Raw genomic sequence first — 19,267 nt, 5'->3', positions numbered from 1 at the left:
GAACATCTTCAACTAGATCAGGTTGCTCAGAGCCCCATCCAACCTGACCTTGAATGTTTTCAGGGATGGGCCATCTACCACCTCTATGGGCAACCTGTTCCAGTGTTTCACCCCCCGTATTGTAAAAAATGTCTTCCTTATATCTAGTCTAAATCTACGCTCTTTTAGTTTAAAACCATTATCCCTTGCCCTATCACAAACAGGTCCTGCTAAAAAGTTTGTCCCCATCTTTCTTATAAGCCCCCTTTAAGTACTGAAAGACCACAATAAGGTCTCCCTGCAGCCTTCTCTTCTCCAGGCTGAACAACCCCAACTCTCTCAGCCTGTCCTCACAGGAGAGGTGCTCCAGCCCTCGGATCATTTTTGTGGCCCTCCTCTGGATCCATTCCAACAGGTCCATGTGTCTCCTGTGCTGAGGGCTCCAGAGCTGGATGCAGCACTCCAGGTGGGGTCTCACCAGAGTGGAGTAGAGGGGCAGAATCGCCTCTCTTGACCTGCTGGCCACGCTTCTTTTGATGCAGCCCAGGATATGATAGGCTTTCTGGGATGCGAGCACACATTGCCAGCTCATGTCCAGAGCAACGTTAATGTACCTTGTGTCAAAAGGACTTCAGTCTCCTTTCCCCGGTGTAAATGTATATTGGCTAGTGGGAGCTAAGGACTCATGGGACAGAGAGAGGCAAGCACTGCACACACAGCTCTTGAACTCCTTTGACTGTGGGTATCCAGCAAGCTGAGCCTTGTCCCTGCCTCTCACAAACAGCTGCCAGCTTCTTCATGAAGTGACAGACATACAGAGATTACTGGGGTCCTTCTGGGCTTATATTGGTTAGATAAATACCCATTCTTCAGCTTTGCAGACAGTAAACCCTAGCACATTATGTAACCAATGTCTAAATAACCAGCAGTTCTGAACATTGCTCTGCTTAGAAGAGATTTACTGTGTTCTCTGTTTACAGTTCATCCTTTCTTTGTTGTATCTATTGAGTCATAGATGGTAAATTTTGAAGGTAAAGGACCTGTTAGCTGCTTGCTATACTTCACAACTGTATAGACTAGCAGCACTGTATAGTCATATTCCTTCTGGGCTTTCTACTTGGAAACATTACTTTGTGTAGAAATTAGTCTAAGATAGGTAGTTATTTTGTGTTTACTTCCCTTGTGGACATCTATTCCAGACTTAAGCTGCCTTTTTCAGATTTCAGCCAACTTTTGGATTAAATTCTGAATTTCTGTTTTGCTACATTTCTAAGTATACCCAGTCCTCCAGTTGTACCAGCTTGGATGCTGGGGAATTTTCAAACACTCTCTTCTTCTCTGTTGAAAACATTGCATTGCCTCAGTCTTCACTTCAAAATATTATCAGGCAACTCTTTAAAATATTTTTTATGATTTTGAAATCTTTCAAGAATTTAAATTAGAAATATTTGACAGACATCTCCTGCTACATTTTACTTCCACAGGATAAAACAATTAATTAAGCTAAAGACTTAAGTATAGAACAGCAGTAAAATGAAGTGTGAACTATTTGCTTAAGCCTCAGAGCCCCATGCACCTTTCCTAATGAGTCTGTCCTGAAAAGAGAAAGAAGAGTTCTTAAAAAGAACAGCAAAAATACTAGGCCCACAGAGGTTGTATGGAGTGTTTTGACAGAGTAACTTGAGTGCAGCACCACATCATTAAGCTCAGCAAAATGGTGAAGGAAAGTTTTGCTACAATCCATAGCCTGGAGTGAGGTCACCAACTAAACTGACTTCATGACAACCAAAGATCCTAGACTGATGAGAAAGTGTCCTCTGATAGAGGTCAGCATTCCTCTGCCTAAACGGGTCTTTCAGGCTTGTGGAGGAAAAAATATGTTAGCCTGACTTGCTTGGACATATCACACAATAGCATGTGACCGTCAGCACTGTGAAACCTTTTGTGGGTTATAAAATGATTAACTGACCATTCAAATTCTAGAAATCTTGCATTTGTAGTGGCAATCAGCTCCTCAGAGAGGAGGCAGCAGAGTGTGAAACCTGAATTCAAGCAACAGAGAGGTTGAAAGAATAATTAAAATTAGAAATAACTTAGAGCTGCTATAAATTATATTCAAGATTTGCAATACAGCAATGATATCTGTATTTATATAGGTGTGTGTGCATGCACGTGTGTGTAATGACAATGACATAGTTTCCAAACAGAAAGAGAAAGATGGTTGCCAAAAAGTGTTCACCAGTTAATGTAATTTTCCGGAGTGAACTGTTTTTAAATGTTCTCTAAGGACTTCTGGTCATAAATATTTCTGAAGTGTATGCACTTAACTAATGCCAATCAATACCATAAAGCAATGCTACAGCTAAGTTAGCAAAGTAAAGAACTCTTACTTACTGACTAAATCCTGATGATTGTTGTATCTAAGGTTCCAGTTCTGCAGCTTCTATGGTAATAGTATCCCTAGTTTCAGAAGGTGCGCATCCTGATATTATATTTTTATATAAAAGATTAAATATTTTATAGTATATTTGCCTACTGAGGAAACTCTTTTACCTTGGGGAAAAAAAAAAAATCCTCCTATGAATTTCCTTTAACTTTACAGGAGACTGCCATTCTCAGAACCAGGATCTCTCTTGGACATTTCAAAGGACCACACAAAGGACCTACTTTCTTCTCAAGGAACCTAAGATACTGAGTTTTGACTTTTAAGTCAACTCTAGTATACGGATGTGGACTTCAGGTAGAATGAGCAATGCAAAGAACTTGCTTGGACTTGGCATCTCCTTGTATTTTTGGGGACTGATGGACCTTACTACAACTGTGCTGTCAGGAAGTGCCAGGCCCCTCACTGAAGGGCAAGAAGACAACCTGTCAGACAAGCTACATCAACGTATGAAGCGGAGCTGGGTGTGGAACCAGTTCTTCGTTCTGGAGGAGTACACAGGAACTGACCCTCTCTACGTAGGGAAGGTAAAATCCATACCAGAAGGATATCTGGCAGAGTTTCCCTAAGTTTCCCTAAGTGCCTTTACCTTCTTTTTGACCGTGAATTTATCCACATTAATTTCACTTCTGCTCCCAAGAGCCCAGTGCCACTTTCATTTGGAAAGAATTTCTGTTTCAAGGGGTTGTCAATATATTTACCTGTTTCAAAGAGATCTGCTGCACCAGTCATCATCTGTAATTGAGGTAGTGTTAGAAAATCTGCAGTGATCTTTCCAGGGACTCCTACAATGTCAACGCAAAGCAAGGTTATATTGACATATGAGGATTAAGAAAGAAAGGAAGAGTTTGTGATCATGTTGCTGTCTGTGATCAAGGCAGCAGGAAGCTGAAATTCACAGTCAAATTAAGTAGCCAGTTTCTCTTGAAAAATGACATTTCAGGTTTTGTTTTCTGCAAATCTCTAGGGTCAGAGTATCTTCTTGCTTACCACAGCTTGACTGCAGGTTAATTCTGTGGACTACAGAGAAGTTACTCCAGATCCAGAAGGGTAGAGGGACAGCTCATTAAATCCAACCATGAAGGGTCCTATTTTTGGATCCTTTATATCCTAAGAACCTACACATGAGTACAGATAAGTGTAAAATGGATCCCTAAGCTCACCCCATCTACTTGGTAGTATTTTGCATTCACTTTTCTGTAGCGTCTTGAGGAACAAACTGATGGAAATCAGACCAGTGATGTCTGCCATCAAATCTGCCTCACTATAACCATCCTCCTTTTTCTGTTTTCTGACTGTTAAAGACTCTGAATTGTTGCAAGTATTGACTCAGAGAGCTATGGTCAGCACCAAGTTTGCTTCTAGTCTACACCAAGATGACAAATCTGGAAAATGTGGAGGGGGAGAGTTAGTGTGCTTAAGTGTTTGAACACTACAATTAAGATTTTACATGCCTGGAATACCACATACAGCTATGATGAGTGCAGACTACATATAGGTAGATATGAAAAATTAAGAACTAAGAAAGGATGTCAGAAAACAATTCCTTCAGATTTCATTGCTTATTTTTACATGATCAAGGCTCTTTCTTTCCTTCCAATTTATCCATCTGCAGAAAGAAAAAAAAAAAAAAAATCACATGTCCAGAGGCCCATTTTGGACTTTTATTTATCATTCTACAACCCCATAGAGCTAAACTGTGCCCTCAGTCACACCAGTGTAAATCAAAATGAATCCATGGGCTTCAAAATACCTCCTCCTGATTTATCCCTGTGTGACTGACAGCAAGATGTGCTCTCCTTCCTCCCACAGCAATGGAATTACTAGTGATTGCCACCAAATGAGACCTCATTAGTCTTCATTCATCTCTGCACCTAGCTTTTCAGCTCTTGATATCTCTATTGATTAAAGAAATTAATATTTGGTTTCATGCAGTTCCCAGCTTTGGAACAAGGGCCAGGCATATTATTTCACACACTTGGTTTCATCTGAAATGACTCCAGACTTGCTCTGTGAGCTGAATTTCAGCTAAAACAAGTATAGGAAGAAACCAGCTCATCTTTGGTTTAGACTTGAGTGCATCATTAGGAGCACAAAAACTTGGCGCGGTCAGCAGTGCTCTTGAGCTTGCTGCCACTCAGGTCTGCTGAACAGGGGAAAGCAGAGACAAGTCTTCATGGTCTGTGTCCACCACACAAAGGCCCAAGCTGCCATGAATGAGCCGTCTCCAGGACCGCCTACACCACGGCTGTGTTAGCATAGGGGTGCACAAGGGCTAATTAGCTTCCACAGTTAACAGGGCCAATTAGCCCCACGCACTGCTGAGCTGACATGGCTGGATCACTCTGAAGGCCTCCTAGCTCTGCACTGCTCCATGTGTACCAGACAGCAGGGAACTCTGTGGCCAAAATGGGCCTCTGGAGGTCAAATACTTCATCTTCTCCCATCCCTGAACTGGGTGCAGAGCAGCCAGCCAAGCAGTGGGATGAATGCAGTGGGGGCTGCCGTGAGGGAAAGTCTTCCCCTCATCTCATACAGCCAAAGGCACAGGCTCTCAAAAGAAGCTGCAGCCCACCACGATTCGTCACCCTACCTGTGTTCATGCTGCCTGTGTCTTAGGGATCCTTAGGAAAGGGCTCAGCAGGGAAGACTCTGTAGGCTGAATTAATTGTTCTGGCAGGCCAGAAATTTATCAGCCCGAGTCACCCCAGGCTGATTCAGAAATAGCTCTGGAAGGGCTTGTGCAGAGCAGGGCAGAGGTGCAGAAAGACAACCAGCCTACTGCTTGCTGCTAGCACCAGCCCTCCAAACAGCAGTGTGTCCCACGCGTGGCCAGGCAGGGCTGCTTCCAACTGATAACACCCACAACGCCCTGAAACATCCTGCTAGCCAAGCCTTGCTTTTGTCCATCCGGTCTCTCCAAGCCTGTGTCAGGAGGAGAAGGAGCGCACAGCATAGATCCAGTTGTATTTACTTTACACTCTAAAGGCTTCCCATAAGAAAGGGGCCTTTCTGATGCTCTTGTACAGCTGTTTCTGGCTAGCACTGTAGGACTGGAGCAACCCAAAAAGCACCTTGACTTGAACCATGGGTCCATGCTTGCCTAATATGATTTTCAAGACGCTGTGAAAAATGTGCTTTCCTATGTAATTGTAAGGCAAGAGGCAAAATATTTTCTGGACAGGGAAATGAAAAGAAACTTCCTGAGGTGAAGTCAGTACAATTTTTGCTTTTCTCTAGTGCTCATGATCCTAATTCAAAGCATTTTAGCTTCAGAAGGTTCCTGGTCCTGTCACAGATAAATACGAGGCTCCAACTTTCCTAGAGGTAGCCATTATTGGCTAATAGGATGAACTAGGGAAACAGAAGCCCCCACATTTGCTGCAGCAGGCATTTTCCACATTCATCCAGCAGCCTAAACTGCGTCAGTAATTGAACTGGGGACAGACTTCACCACTGTGCTGTGTCGGAGACTCCCTAACCCTCTTTCGAAGGAAAGAGGCATTTGAACCACAGCAGCTGAACGAGTGAATAAAACGCATCCTTTCTACAGACTACACTGCAGCTCAACTAAACTCACTCACACATCCTCACAAAAATCCCCTGCAGGTGCTGCCTCCCTGGAGGTAGAGAAAGGAGAGCACGTCACGGATGGAGTCACAGCCTGGTTAGCAGAGCTGTGCAGGTCCTTCCCTGAGATGCCCCCGGCAGCACCACTCTCTTCCACATGCCTTTTGCCACACATACGTCGTTCAGATGCAGAGGTAGCCTCCTTAATCTTTTGTACTATCCTCATCAAAAGAAGAAACCCAGGTTGACACAGTTAACAATTTCTCAGGAGTTATCAGCTTCATTCCTACCATAGTCCATTCTTTAATATGGAGGAGGAAGTACAAATGAATTCCTTCTACTTCTGTGTCAGCCACATGGCAGCACAATGTATTGCACCACCCATAAAACAGGATCACCTTTCCAAAACAGTGACTTCTACATACACCCCAAACTGCAGCATCCTGATATTGGGTTTGTCATTGCAACAGTGTGAGCTTCAGCCCCTTCAGACACCAAATGCTTTCAGATTTATTTCAGTCTGGAAGTATTAAGGCTTTTATGCTCTTTTTTGCTTTGTCTAGAAAAAGCAGGTTATACAAGAAGTGGCAAAAGTGCTGCTAGCATTTCTTACTGCCTAGCTTTGGTTGAGACCCAATGCTTTTAACAAATCAGTTAGAGATCCTCCTGTATTCCCAGATTCTTATCAGCGTGCCATGTTCGTTCCTTCTTTGCTCCCCACAACTGCATTCATTCCAAATAGGGATTTGGACAGAAGGTGTAATTTAACCCATGAGTTTGATTCAGTATCTTCTTCTAAGTCTTTTGAACTTTCCAGAAAATCTTCTGCTATTTTAAAAATGCTTTCTTCTTTCCTTTTTTCTTTTTCTTTTTCTTTTTCTCTTTTTCTTTTTCTTTTCCTTTTCCTTTTCCTTTTTCTTTTTCTTTTTCTTTTTCTTTTTCTTTTTCTTTTTCTTTTTCTTTTTCTTTTTCTTTTTCTTTTTCCTTTTTTGGTTTCCTTTTCCTTTTTCTTTTTTCTTTTTCCTTTTCTTTTTCATTTTCAATATTCGTTGTCTTTGCCTCTTTCTTTTACAATTTTTACCTTTGCCTTTTCTTTGACTTTGAATTTGACTTTGACAACTTCTTTCTTTTTCTTTCCTTTTTCCTATTTAATGACAACTTGTTGATGTTCCAAAACACATTTTCTTCCATCAGGCCCAGCTCTAATTCCCCAAACAAGTCTAACATCTGTATCTGTCTCAGCAGCTGCATTCTCTCACTGACGCACTGATGCACTAAAACAAATGCCCAAGATGTAGCTTAGTGGTTCTGAACTAATTCGAAGAGCTATAATAGTGTCCTCCTTCTGGAAGCATCCTGTTTACTAGCTCCTACAGTGATAATCTCTGAGTTATGGGTGTTTAGGGTAAATAATGATAACCATTGTCTTTTTTTAAATTAATCACAAGATGGTGTTTCCTGAAGATAAGCCAGTTTGCAGTCCTGGAGCCTGCATGTGAATTAATACACATGGCAGTCATCTGAATTTAACTGTTTGCCACTGCCAAATTTGTCTGGGCTTGTTGTTCCTCCATTTAGCTGATACATCACCTGAGAGCTGCCAGCATTCCTCTGAAGGACTGATGTCTCTCAGATGCAGTAGCCACTGCAGAGACCAGTGGCAAAGCGATGAAATGAAATACCAATGACCTGACACGGCAGTTGTCACAATCTGCACCTTTAGGTCTTGCAGCCACTTTGCAGTGCTGCTGCAGCAGATGGGTACCTGCCATTAACACTCACTGTCCCAGCAGTCATTAAGAGTCGATGGGCCACCTACATACAGACCTGTCTGCAGGGTGGGATGTGCTGTAGAAAACCATATAGGTCCAACCTCAGCAGAAATCAGTCTCACCCTAAATTCAGGAGTAGGCCCAAGTTTTGTGTAGGCCATGTGCTGCACTTGGAGAGGTTAGTAAGGAAAACAACCTCCAGAGAATGAGCATCTTCCAACCAGATCCTTCACTGGGGGAAACGGTCTTTCAGGTCCCAGGCTGATGGGACCATGTGCCCTAAAAGAGCTGAAGAGTTCCTCCACTGACATTAGAAATGTTTAGGTCAGATAAGCCAATATGTCCACATCCCTATAAAACTTTTTCCTCTGTGATACGTTATTGTATATTTTTCAGTGTAATTTTAAATAGCTCAGAGATGAGATGTCTTCTTTCTTTCTTGAGAAAATAGCATGTAATTAAATGCATCAAGTCTGAGTTCTGCTTTTCCACACAAATTATCCATTTCTATTTGGATTCTTTCTTCAAATCCTACCAATCCTGTGTTCAGCTATTCAGTTTATTATTCCAAGATTTTACTCTCCAGTACAAATATTTACCTATGTTTGGCCCCATCCTCCACAATTATTCCCATATGTCCTTTGAGCTCACCAAAGCATTAAACACACACTTAATTCTGACTATATTTCTTGAGATAATTATCTCATACATGCATTTTAAAATGCGCTTAACTGAATCCAGCCCACTTTGACCACTTTTTTTAATTATTATTTATGTATTCTTTATTCACCTCCCAAAATGATAATCACACTGGAAAATGGTATTCACTCCTGAGCCATTCTTGAAAATCCCATTTTGATTATTGCACCTCAAGTCTATTGCCTCCCTGTCTTTTGAGACTAAACCAATACCATCTCTAGGCATTGGTCTTTATGCTCTATTCCTCAAAGGCACGGAAGTATGAGCATACTGTTAAGCATCTTCATAGGGTGAGTGAAATTAAGTGATTTGTTTGTCTTTTGATAGGCATTCCAGTATTTCATGGGAACCAGGTGTTTAACAGAGCAGTAGTCCCCGGGATGATTTGTTTCTCTGTTTTAGATGATAATTAGCACTGCGTTTACTTTTCTTCTGTTCTGTTGCATTCACAGCTATCTGTGGCTGCTCAGAACTAATTAGCAATCATGCAATAAATCCATTTGCTAATTCCCTAGAAAATCTGGGATGCCTCTCATCTCTACAGCCTGCCATGGACACAATCAAATTGTCCTTGCTTCTTACCTTACCTACTGTTCAGCAATAATTCTTTCCTGAAGATGTAAGGATCCAGCCTAATTTTTATTGCTCATGGAAAAAAAAAAAAAAAATATTTCTGAATCATGACAGTTACTGAGTAGCTCTCCCATCCTGCTTCCCCTCGATCCCAAACAGATTTGCCTTATCTGCCCCAACATTACGCTACCCCTGGAATATCTGACTCCTCTTAAGCCATGTGAGCAAGCACAGTCTTCAGCTTTGCTGACGTCACCTTATGCCAAGCCTGGCAGTGAGTCCTTCTCAACAGCCATTGCAACCAGGCAAAAGATAATTATTGTGTTGAGTGAGATCTCAAAAAGGCACAGAGCCTGTTCCTGTTCGGGTGTCTCTGCCTTTTCTTCTGGCACAGCTGTGGGTGCAGAAATGGGAAGACAGGAGAGAGGTTTTATTTGCAACTCTGTGATACAGGCTTTACTGAGTATTTGCCTCTTTCAGCAAAACACGTTCATTAAAACCAGCTTGTGAGTCCCAACAGTGAGACCAAAATGCTCAGGATGCTCACATGCTTAGTGTTGCCCAGCTCGTGGTCTAATTGAATCCTGCTCCTTTCCACAGCTCCATTCTGACATGGACAGGGGCGATGGTTCGATCAAATACATCCTCTCAGGAGAGGGAGCTGGCATTGTGTTTACAATTGATGATACCACAGGGGACATTCATGCCATTCAGCGACTGGACCGGGAAGAAAGGTCGCAGTACACCCTGAGGGCGCAGGCTCTGGACAGGCGAACAGGCCGGCCGATGGAACCGGAGTCGGAGTTCATCATCAAAATCCAAGACATCAATGACAATGAACCCAAGTTCCTGGATGGACCTTATGTAGCCTCTGTTCCAGAAATGTCACCTGTGGGTAAGGCAGATTTTGTGGAGTCTCTTCCCCCTATAAGCAAATTGAAGATGGTCCCTAAAACATAAATTCCTTGACTCCTTGGACTCAGCTTCTGCCTGTTGTGCAGGAGCTGCAGGGCAGGAGAGCTTGCCCCAGGGTGCCTGACTGCCGCAGAAGAGGGATAGCAGGCTTTACACTACTGGCAGCTGGGCCCTCTGAAAGAAAACATGCCAAGGGAAGCAGGAGAGCTGAATAAAGGTGTAATTTGAACATGCCATCCTCAGACAACTTGCAGTAATGTAGTGCCCCTTCTCCCCTGCCATCAGATGGTAGCAACAGTAATGACCATTAGACATCCGTTACTATCCAGAAAATAACACAATTTTAGGAACCCATTCTAGTTCATACTGAGAGCTGAAATACTGTCCAGAAGCCCTTGAAATCATGGAGACATGACAACAATTATTAGCAGCTTGGCTCCTTCTAATCCATGTAAGCCTGCACTAAACACAGTTCAGTGTATTCCAAAGTTCTGGCACTGTTTGCTCTCCACTTGTAGAGAGTGGGATCATGTCAAAGACAGTCCTGTTATTGCGATGCAGCCAGAGACAAACAGCAGCTTTCCTACCTACACAAGTCAGGAAAAACCATTTCCGTATAACAAATCCAACAGTCACATAAAATACTGTTTTTCTGGACTTCTTTCTTTCTTTTGGAAGTGCTTATTGCTTTTTGGTTCTGTGACATCATTACAGAGATAATGCCATATAAATCACATGTCCTCAAGTTACAGATATGCTTCAACTTCTCATTCTTCAATGTTATGTTGACATAAAGCTAGAGACAAGCATCAAATACAAAAGTTCAATTCAGAAATAATGTTTCTTAATGGTAACAGCTAGCTTGAATTGGATTTATGTTCCAGCACGTATCTAGTAACACTGGATTTGTTTCTAACACAAAACATTACATAGAAGGCTAGATACATTCATAAAGGCATTGTCTGACATTTTAAGGAGTCAAAACTCACATATACGTGAGTAACTCACAGTTATGCCTTACTTTCTCCTTGTTCTTGATAAGCTACATCACTTGCAAGCCATTATCAGCTTCAGAGGAAGCAGACCTTGAAAACCAATTGAAGAAAAGAAATATATATGCATCTGTGTGGGTTCCAAAAGGCACTTCAGCGGGGTATAATCTCTAGGCCATGCAATGTAAACTGCAATCCCACAGAGAGATTATCTCAGAGATACATCCCTTCGTGCTCTCTATTTGTGTACAATTTCCATCCCTTAGTCAACATACAGCATCCATGGGCCCACTGCAAGCAGTTAATGATTTATGTCAGCATAGCTATAGATCTTATTTGAGCTGCCTTTAAATAACATTTACAATCAAGAAAAAGGGGAAAGAAGCTAGCAGTATATAACTACCAGCTCTCTGCAAACCATAACGAAGTACTGTTAGATCAGCAATTCTGTAACTCTGGTCCATAGAGTACTTGCTCTCTTATATCTTCTTACAGACGCATGATGGATTTATGCCTATTAGTTCCTTCAGTGCTAATGAGATACAAGTATGAGCAGTAAGTACAAGCACTATAAGCATCAAATGAAGAAGTTCGGTGTGGGAAAGCTCTTGTTAGGCATTTCAATTTATTTTGAACTGTGTGCTTTTCATGCCAGCTCTTTATCCCACAAGGTCTTACCTGATGGATTTTTTTGTCAGGCACCTCTGTTATCCAGGTGACAGCGACAGATGCTGATGACCCAACCTATGGGAACAGTGCAAGAGTAGTGTACAGTATTCTCCAAGGACAACCATATTTCTCTGTGGACTCTCGGACAGGTATGTTATTTCACCAGGCAATGAGGCAGTGTGAAATCTGAAAGAAAAAGTTTCAAGCAAAGCGAAAAGGCAGCGCATCACGACTGTGGTCAGAGAAACATATTTGTATGGCTTGGAGCCAAGATAGAACAGCACTGTGTGAGGGTTAAAGCAAGGCTGTGGTAATGAGCTCCAGAAGACAGACTTGCTTTCTGCAGTGATATACTGATCTGAATGACCATATTCTGCAGCCTGGGAGCTGGGTGGTTTTGGTGCTGTGAATATTCTTGTCGGCTTCTATCATTGCAACAATGTCTTTAGCAGATCTAGTTGGTAACAAGGCTTAGTGGAAAAAAGCAATCTATGAACTAACCAGGACTGGAAAGTGCAGGCTAAAGGATGCCGTTATCTGGAGTAGCTTTACCTAAGGGTGTTCTTGTTAATAACCTTAAATTTATCTATAGGACACCCTCTCTGTTTTGCTTGCTTTCTCTCTCTTTTTCTGTGTATATCCAAGGTTTATATCCAAAGGAGGAACCTGACAGGTTTTGACAGTTTCTAAAGGGCATCCGTAGTGCTAAGGTCAGAAAATCATGAGATGATAGTCACTACTGAGCCCTAGGGGACAAAACAGAAAAAACACAGCATATTCCACTTCCGAAAGTTAGCAGTTTATGGAGTAGGTGCTCTAGCCAAAGACAAACTTGTATGTGGCATGTTATTTCCTCAACTCTTCACAATATAAATAAAATAGTAATGTTCATTTTGCAATCAGGTTATCAATGACAGACAAATAAGGGCATAATCATAGATTTGCTAACTACTGAATGTTTTCTAAGAAAGCAAAGCAGCAATATTCAGGGTCAGATCCAGTACAGATTTAACCGCTAGAGTGCAACTTAGAAGATAGGCCCTTAAGTCCAAAATCATGTACTTGATTAGTATTTAACCCAAAAAAGGTCTTTTTCTCCACTTATTAATTTCCCAGTCACTTAGACCTGCATCTCTGGACATGTCCAGAGCTGCCTCAGCCTTTACGAGTGGGCAACAGGGCACCTGTTTAGGCTAAGCACAGTTGTGAGCCAGAAACCATTTCCCCATCAGAGGCACAGGTGTCTAACCAGCTTCCCCAGTGCAAACCCACCTGCAGGATTTGGTAACCCACAAAATGCAATTGCAGCTCTCACGTTCTTCTAAAACAGATCTAGAGCATAAAGGAACACCAGCTCCTTTATACTGATGGGTAGTGATTAAAGCACCCAGTAGTGGGCAACCCATTTCAATACACTCCTCTGCTAGAAGTATTTGGGGTCCTTATTCTTCACCTCCCAACACAACGTCTTGGTTCCAGAAGCATGCTCCTGTTCCTGTTCTGTCACTGGCCTCACACGTCTACGAACAAATGTACATGTGAAGGCACAACTGCAAAGGAAAGCTGAAAGCATTCTCCCTTTTTTCCAGAATACTTTTACAGCTTGTCCATGACCATATTCCCCTAGAAGGTAAAAACCCATGGATTTAAATACCCTCAGACAGAGTAGGCAAATGCCCCTGAGTCTCCCACTTCCCAAGAAGCCATCTGGCTGTTAAAAAAAGGACATCACCTATGCTCTTTACTACTTCTTTTAAGACAGCAAACCTCACTCAATTTGGTGGAAGAAATGGTACCAGCACCTTTATTTTGGAAGATCTGAGGATCTGAGCCTTTCCCATAGCCCTAGGGAATGTTTTAAGATTCATCACCATTCTCAGTATTTCCTTGCTGACCAGTTGTGTGCAGCAGCATCAGAGGCTCCCTGCTCAGCATGGCTGCTCCTCTGGGTCCCATCTGGAGCAGCGTGAACCCCGACCTAGCTCTAATGTCCTGGACTGGCCTGGACTGGCCCTCCTCTAGGGACCAGAGGCCCCAAACATAGGCATGGCAGAGCCTGGCTTTTAGGCACTGACACGTTTTCTCAGATCTAGTCTGTTCTGTAGTAAGGACAAGCCAAGAGTGGAAATTCCCTACAAAGTATCCGTATATGGAGAAAATATTTCCCAAAATGCTAAGCATTTTCCTATCTTATTTATATCCATGGGAGCTGAGGAGCTACAGCTCTTCATGGGAGTCACTCAACTTTGCAGGATGAGACTCTTAAGGACTCCATGTAGCAAGATTAAAATAGCGCACTGTGAATTGTTCAGTACTGGTCACTATTTCTTCCCTTCTACATACAGTGATAATTGCCAAGGCAATATCTTTTTACTGCTTTTTTATTAAACCCATACATTGTCTTTCTGCTAAAAATAAAGACTAAATGCAGATCACTCAAGTTAATAGTGCCCTGATGTGCAAGTACTGCATGTTGAGCCACGCGACTGGGATAGTGCCTGGGGCTGACACGCGCTTGCCCCCACGCAGGAGAGCGCCCCAAATGTGTCACAGCCCATGTCTGGCAAGGGCCGCTAGTGCCCTAGAACGTGTCCCCTGTCAGTACATCCCCTGGGCTCCATCACCAGCCACTGCTTCTCCCCTGCTCGGGAACCCTGGCGCGGCCGAGCGAGCGGCCTGTCGAGCAGTCACGGTGGGCAGGCGTGTTGCGAAGGAGCGAGCTGCCGGCACGCTGCGGGCAAGGGGGTGCTGAAGGCGCGAGGAATGGGTCGCACTGGGAGGACTGGAGGTTTGACAGCTCTGAAACGTAGGCCTGCGCCCCTCCATCCTGGCAGGCAGACCTGGGGAGCCAGGGCAGGATTCCGTGGGGGCAGCCGGGCGAAGAGGAAAGGAGCGCGTTCACCAGCAGAGCTGGCGCCCAAGGAACAAGGACGAGGAGCGTCCAGACCCTGGGGCAGACACCCGACGAGCCGGGGTGGGGCCAGGCCGGTAGCGCCGGCAGCGGCCGGGGGCTGCGGGTGCGGGCAGCGGGAGCAGCCCGGCAGCCCCCCCGGCGGAGCCGCTTCCCCAGCCGGCAGCGGCCGCCGCAGCCCCCGTAAGAGAAGTGCTGCTGCCACCTCACGTCCTCCCGCAGTAGCGTCACCCCGAAGGAACGGGACGGCTCTGCAGGCTGGGGGGGGGGAGCAGGGCGACCATCCCCCGCCGCCCCTTGCCGCCGCCGCAACAACCTGCCCCAACCAGCGGCGCTCCCCCCAGATTCTGCTCTCGTAGCCCCCAGCGTGGGTCCCGAGGGAGCGGAGCAAAGCCCGTGGGCTTATGGCAGGCTGCCTCCCCAGGACTGCCTGTGTAGGGATGCTCTGGAAAACTCGTCTCGATGTATCTTTTAACTAATCACATCGCTTCCACCTTTTGTGCGGCCCTAGTTATCCTGAGCATATCCTGATCCTTAATTCAGCCTAGCTCACTCCGTTCCCCAAATATTTTTTCCAGCTCCTTTGGAAGGCAACATTTCAGTTTTGAGCAGATAGCCTGCCCCACAGCTGATGCATTTTAACTGGGCTTCTTTAAAATTCGCACCTTCTGTTAACCTAGATTTAATTTGGGCGAGTTTTACTCTGCCAGGAAAGGTGAGACCGAATGCGGAGTCCGGCCTCATTCTTGACACAGGGATTATGATGCAGGGGCAAGAGCGTCCCACCTTGTTTGTGTACTCTTCACCTGCCGTTTCTTTTGTTCCCAAAACCCCTTTCCCCCCTCAATCTCAGGCTTAATTAGAACCGCTCTAATGAACATGGACCGAGAAGCGAAAGAATATTATGAAGTGATTATCCAGGCCAAGGATATGGGTGGACAGCTGGGAGGATTAGCTGGAACAACCACAGTCAACATCACCCTCTCTGATGTCAATGACAATCCACCCAGATTTCCACAGAGTGAGTACCCACTGCGTCAGGACGGGCAAAAAGGAGTGGCTGAGTTACACGGCTGCTGTTTGCTCTCATTACAGCCATTTTCAAACTCAGGATAGTGATAATTAGAGATGGGCAGAATTTCAGATCGAAGAAGGAACTTTCCTTCAGAAAATGTCAAAATGGAGCATTCGGCAGCTTGTCTTTCAGAAAAGGTTTCTGACCTCCAAAATCATCAAAACCAATGCTTTTTTAAAAGGGTGGGAAATTAATTTACAGAAAAAGGAAAGAAGGAGATCTTTTGTGTTTCTAGACTGCTCACGGCCATCGCCTTCGGCTGCTAATTGCTGCCCTGATTCTCTTTTCATCCTATCTCCAAAAGGATATCTGTCAAATCAGGGTCATGTGGCAGTGCTGGAAGTTGAAAGCTAATTCATTCAGCACTCCAGCCAGGTGGCTGCAGGGGAGCATCTGGTAGCTGTGCTGCCAGTGTAGAGTGTGCTGTCACACAGGCTGCTCTCCAGTAAAGGTTCAGCTAAACCTTGGCAATATATAGTTAAACCCTAAGATATGTAACAATCACAGTTAATGCAATGCAAAAATAGGCAACTCCACTCTTATCAGAAACATTGCCTTGCATTTACAGAAGTGAATCTCAAAGCAAGATTTGCAATATTTTGTTATTTCTTTTTAAAATTCTTTTGGATCAAATTTACCTACATAATTCTATATTACTGTTAAAAACTTGAGATAAGATTTTCAGGTTTGATTGAACTGAATCTTTCAAGGAATCTGCTTTTTTTTTTGCTTTTTTTTAAAGAATGTTGATCCTTTCGGTGGTGGAGATCAGTCTCAAGCCATTTTGGTTTTGCCATTTTTCTCATTAGCTGAGAAATGAAAACTCCTGCAATTCTTTTGTTGCTATTCTTTTTCTCCACCTGTTTCTGCATGTTGCACTGCTAAATCAAAGCATTCCACTAAGATCAGCAAAAAGCATCAACTTCCACTTTTCTTCTTCTGTCAGAGCAAGCTGTTGAACACACCACTGCCAATCTTGTTTTGAATGTGGCATGAATTGTAACTGATATCAAACTCTTGATTAAGAAAAATGAGAATAGATCAAACCCCATCCTTGGTGTTATTCTGCCTTGTAAAGTTCAATAATTGGTGGAGCTAACAGAGTGCAGCAAGGAAGGTTTGAACATAAAGTATGATGGCAGACAAGTATTTTAGATATAACATTTATATTTTTAAAACGCATGTTTAAAATAGCTGCTAAGTAAATTAGTGATGCACCAAATGTGCTTCAAGACAGGGTTTGTAGGGAGAAGTACTGTATTTTAATAGAGTAACTGGTAAATTTGGAAGAAACAGGTCAGCTTCTGAGCTCTCAAAGCCTTGTTCAGAGTGGAAAATAAGTTTATACAGACTTGAGAAAGGATTTGTGGTGCTCAAAACCTGTGTGTTTATTCCCGCTGTACAAGCTGATCTAATAAAAGATGCTTGTCCTGTTCAATCTGTTTCAGATCCTGCTTTATATCATGGCTGCAACAGCACTGGTTTTAATTGCCCTATTTTTCTAGTTGAAGTTCCAATTTTCAGGTATATTGCCGTTTTGAAAAGAACCTGTTGAACAAGCCTGTTGATATGATAAACACCTAAATAAAACTTTCCCAAGGAATTCAGTCTGACTGTGGTTTTTTGAAGGAAATCACACCGCTGTTGCAGCTTTGGGAAAGGTACTAGAGACTCCCCGAAGGCTACGCAGTATTGTGGTCCGCCCTGATCTACTCTTTGCATTGTGGTGCAGTTTTTGGTTCTGTTTCACAGCTTTTTTGCTCCCCTCTCCCTCTCTGCTCCTCCCTTGTGCCAGAGCATTATCAAATGAGTGTGCTGGAGTCCGCTCCCGTCAGCTCCACTGTGGGCCGCGTGATTGCTAAAGACCTGGACGAAGGCATTAATGCGGAGATGAAATACAGCCTTGTGGACGGAGACGGACTGGATGTCTTTGATATTAACACTGACCCTAATTACCAAGTTGGCATCATAACTGTGAGAAAGGTAGTAAAGTTTCCTTTTTACAGTAATTTATATGGCTAACAGTCCTGGTTACATTTTATGTGTGCAATATTCCCTTATGCCTATAGTATCTTTGTTCACATTACGTGACAGTAGCCCCTTTCTTGCTATAAACCACAATTTCTTTAATATTCATTGCTAAAATATGAAAGCAGACTGCATTCCTAGGAGCAACTTTTAAAAAGTGGGGACAGCATTAGCATAAACATGTCTTTTCCCACCAAAGGAATGTTCTGATTCACTATTTATCTGTTTAAATATTCTCTGTAGCTTAATTATCCTACAATGCAAGAAATTAGATCAATATTTGCATTTGAACTGTACACATTTTTCACTCTGGTGTCCCACAAACAATAATAAAGCATGCCTTAGAATTATTTATAAACCAATAAAACCCAGGCAGTTTTTTTTTTAATTGCTGCTTGAAGATCCATAAATGCTAATTAGGCTAGAAGAAGCTGTCTCTAAAATGGCAGCTGTGAAACTGCTAGTACTCTATACCGCAGGCTATACAGAAAGGAATAGACTATTTTGCTTAGACTCCCTGCTATAGGATATTATTCTACAATCTTACATAAATGCTAGAAGTTCAACTCTGTTTCTAGGTTATGAAATTGTAACCATATTTCTGCCTAAGCTTATCTAGTGTACTAATAAGGAAGTATAGCCTCCATTTAAATAGCCTGGGACTAAATCGTGCACTAAAATGGAACAACACATGGGGGAGATTTGACCCTGCAAGCCTCTATGCCCTACAGCAAAGCATTTAAGCATGTATTCATGGTCACCTTTCTTCAACTCTTGTTTATGCACGCTAGTCCCTAAAGTTAAGCATGTGCTTAAGTGCTTTGCTGGAATGAAATAGGTGTTGAATGCAAACTCTAAGGTAATTTTTCATTTATTTATTGATGAAAGGAAATAGTTTCTTTGGAGTAAATGTGTCAATAAGCTTGACTTTTGCTATTAGGAACATAGTTTTACTAGATGTTCATGTATGTCAGGAGGAGGAGTTATAAAAATTTGTGGCATCAATCATACCAGATACGTACTGGCATTAGGTACATACTGCTTAATCCACCTACTATACAAAAATGTTTGTAAAATTCTATATATGCCTGTAGCTTTTTGTAATGTTATGATTATCAATAGACAAACATTAGGAAAGTTGTCCTTTGGATCCACACAACCAAAAAAAAAAAAAGAAATCAACTAGTGTTGATAGAAAAGGATATCAAAATGGGGGGAAGGGAGGGGAGAGAGACAGAATTTCTAAACCCAGCAAAAGCAAAAGCAAAACTTTCCTTTCCATTTTTCTAGACATATTTCCCAAAAAAAAGTAATTAGCACTTCTGTCATGGGCATCAAGAAGTCAGAATTTACAGTTACAGACAAGACCGCTGCTTGTGGTCTTGTGGCCACTTGTCTCAGCCCACTAATCCTGCAAAATGTTGAGTGCCTCCTGATGAATTACAGCTCCTGCCAAGTTCCCTGCCTGTGAGGCTGATACTCACCGCAGTGACAGCCTCTTCCTTCTCCTTGCCTTCACTTTCGCGCTGCCCGTAGGAAGCGGGGTGGTGGCTTACCCAGCCAGCACGGAGCCCAGCACCCGGGGAGCCTCACGTTGCCCTCCTCCCCAGCTGCTGTCCGGTCAATCACTTTCGCACAGCG

General features: G+C 43.1%; 1 protein-coding gene across 1 annotated transcript in view; it reads left to right on the top strand.

Moving 5' to 3' along the window:
* Window positions 1-2,706: 2,706 nt before the first annotated feature.
* CDH20 (cadherin 20) overlaps window positions 2,707-19,267 on the top strand; it is a 36,650-nt gene continuing 20,089 nt past the window's right edge. The window contains exons 1-5 of the mRNA XM_075706397.1: window positions 2,707-2,949; window positions 9,637-9,931; window positions 11,642-11,761; window positions 15,377-15,544; window positions 17,394-17,581. Of these exons, the coding sequence (XP_075562512.1) occupies window positions 2,707-2,949; window positions 9,637-9,931; window positions 11,642-11,761; window positions 15,377-15,544; window positions 17,394-17,581 (1,014 nt within the window). The remainder of the gene's footprint in view (window positions 2,950-9,636; window positions 9,932-11,641; window positions 11,762-15,376; window positions 15,545-17,393; window positions 17,582-19,267) is intronic.

This window comes from Pelecanus crispus, chromosome 2 (assembly GCF_030463565.1).
Source record: "Pelecanus crispus isolate bPelCri1 chromosome 2, bPelCri1.pri, whole genome shotgun sequence".
Lineage (NCBI taxonomy): Eukaryota > Metazoa > Chordata > Aves > Pelecaniformes > Pelecanidae > Pelecanus > Pelecanus crispus.
The sequence above is the reverse complement of the archived record's forward strand: the minus strand, read 5'-3'. Positions and strand labels throughout refer to the sequence as shown.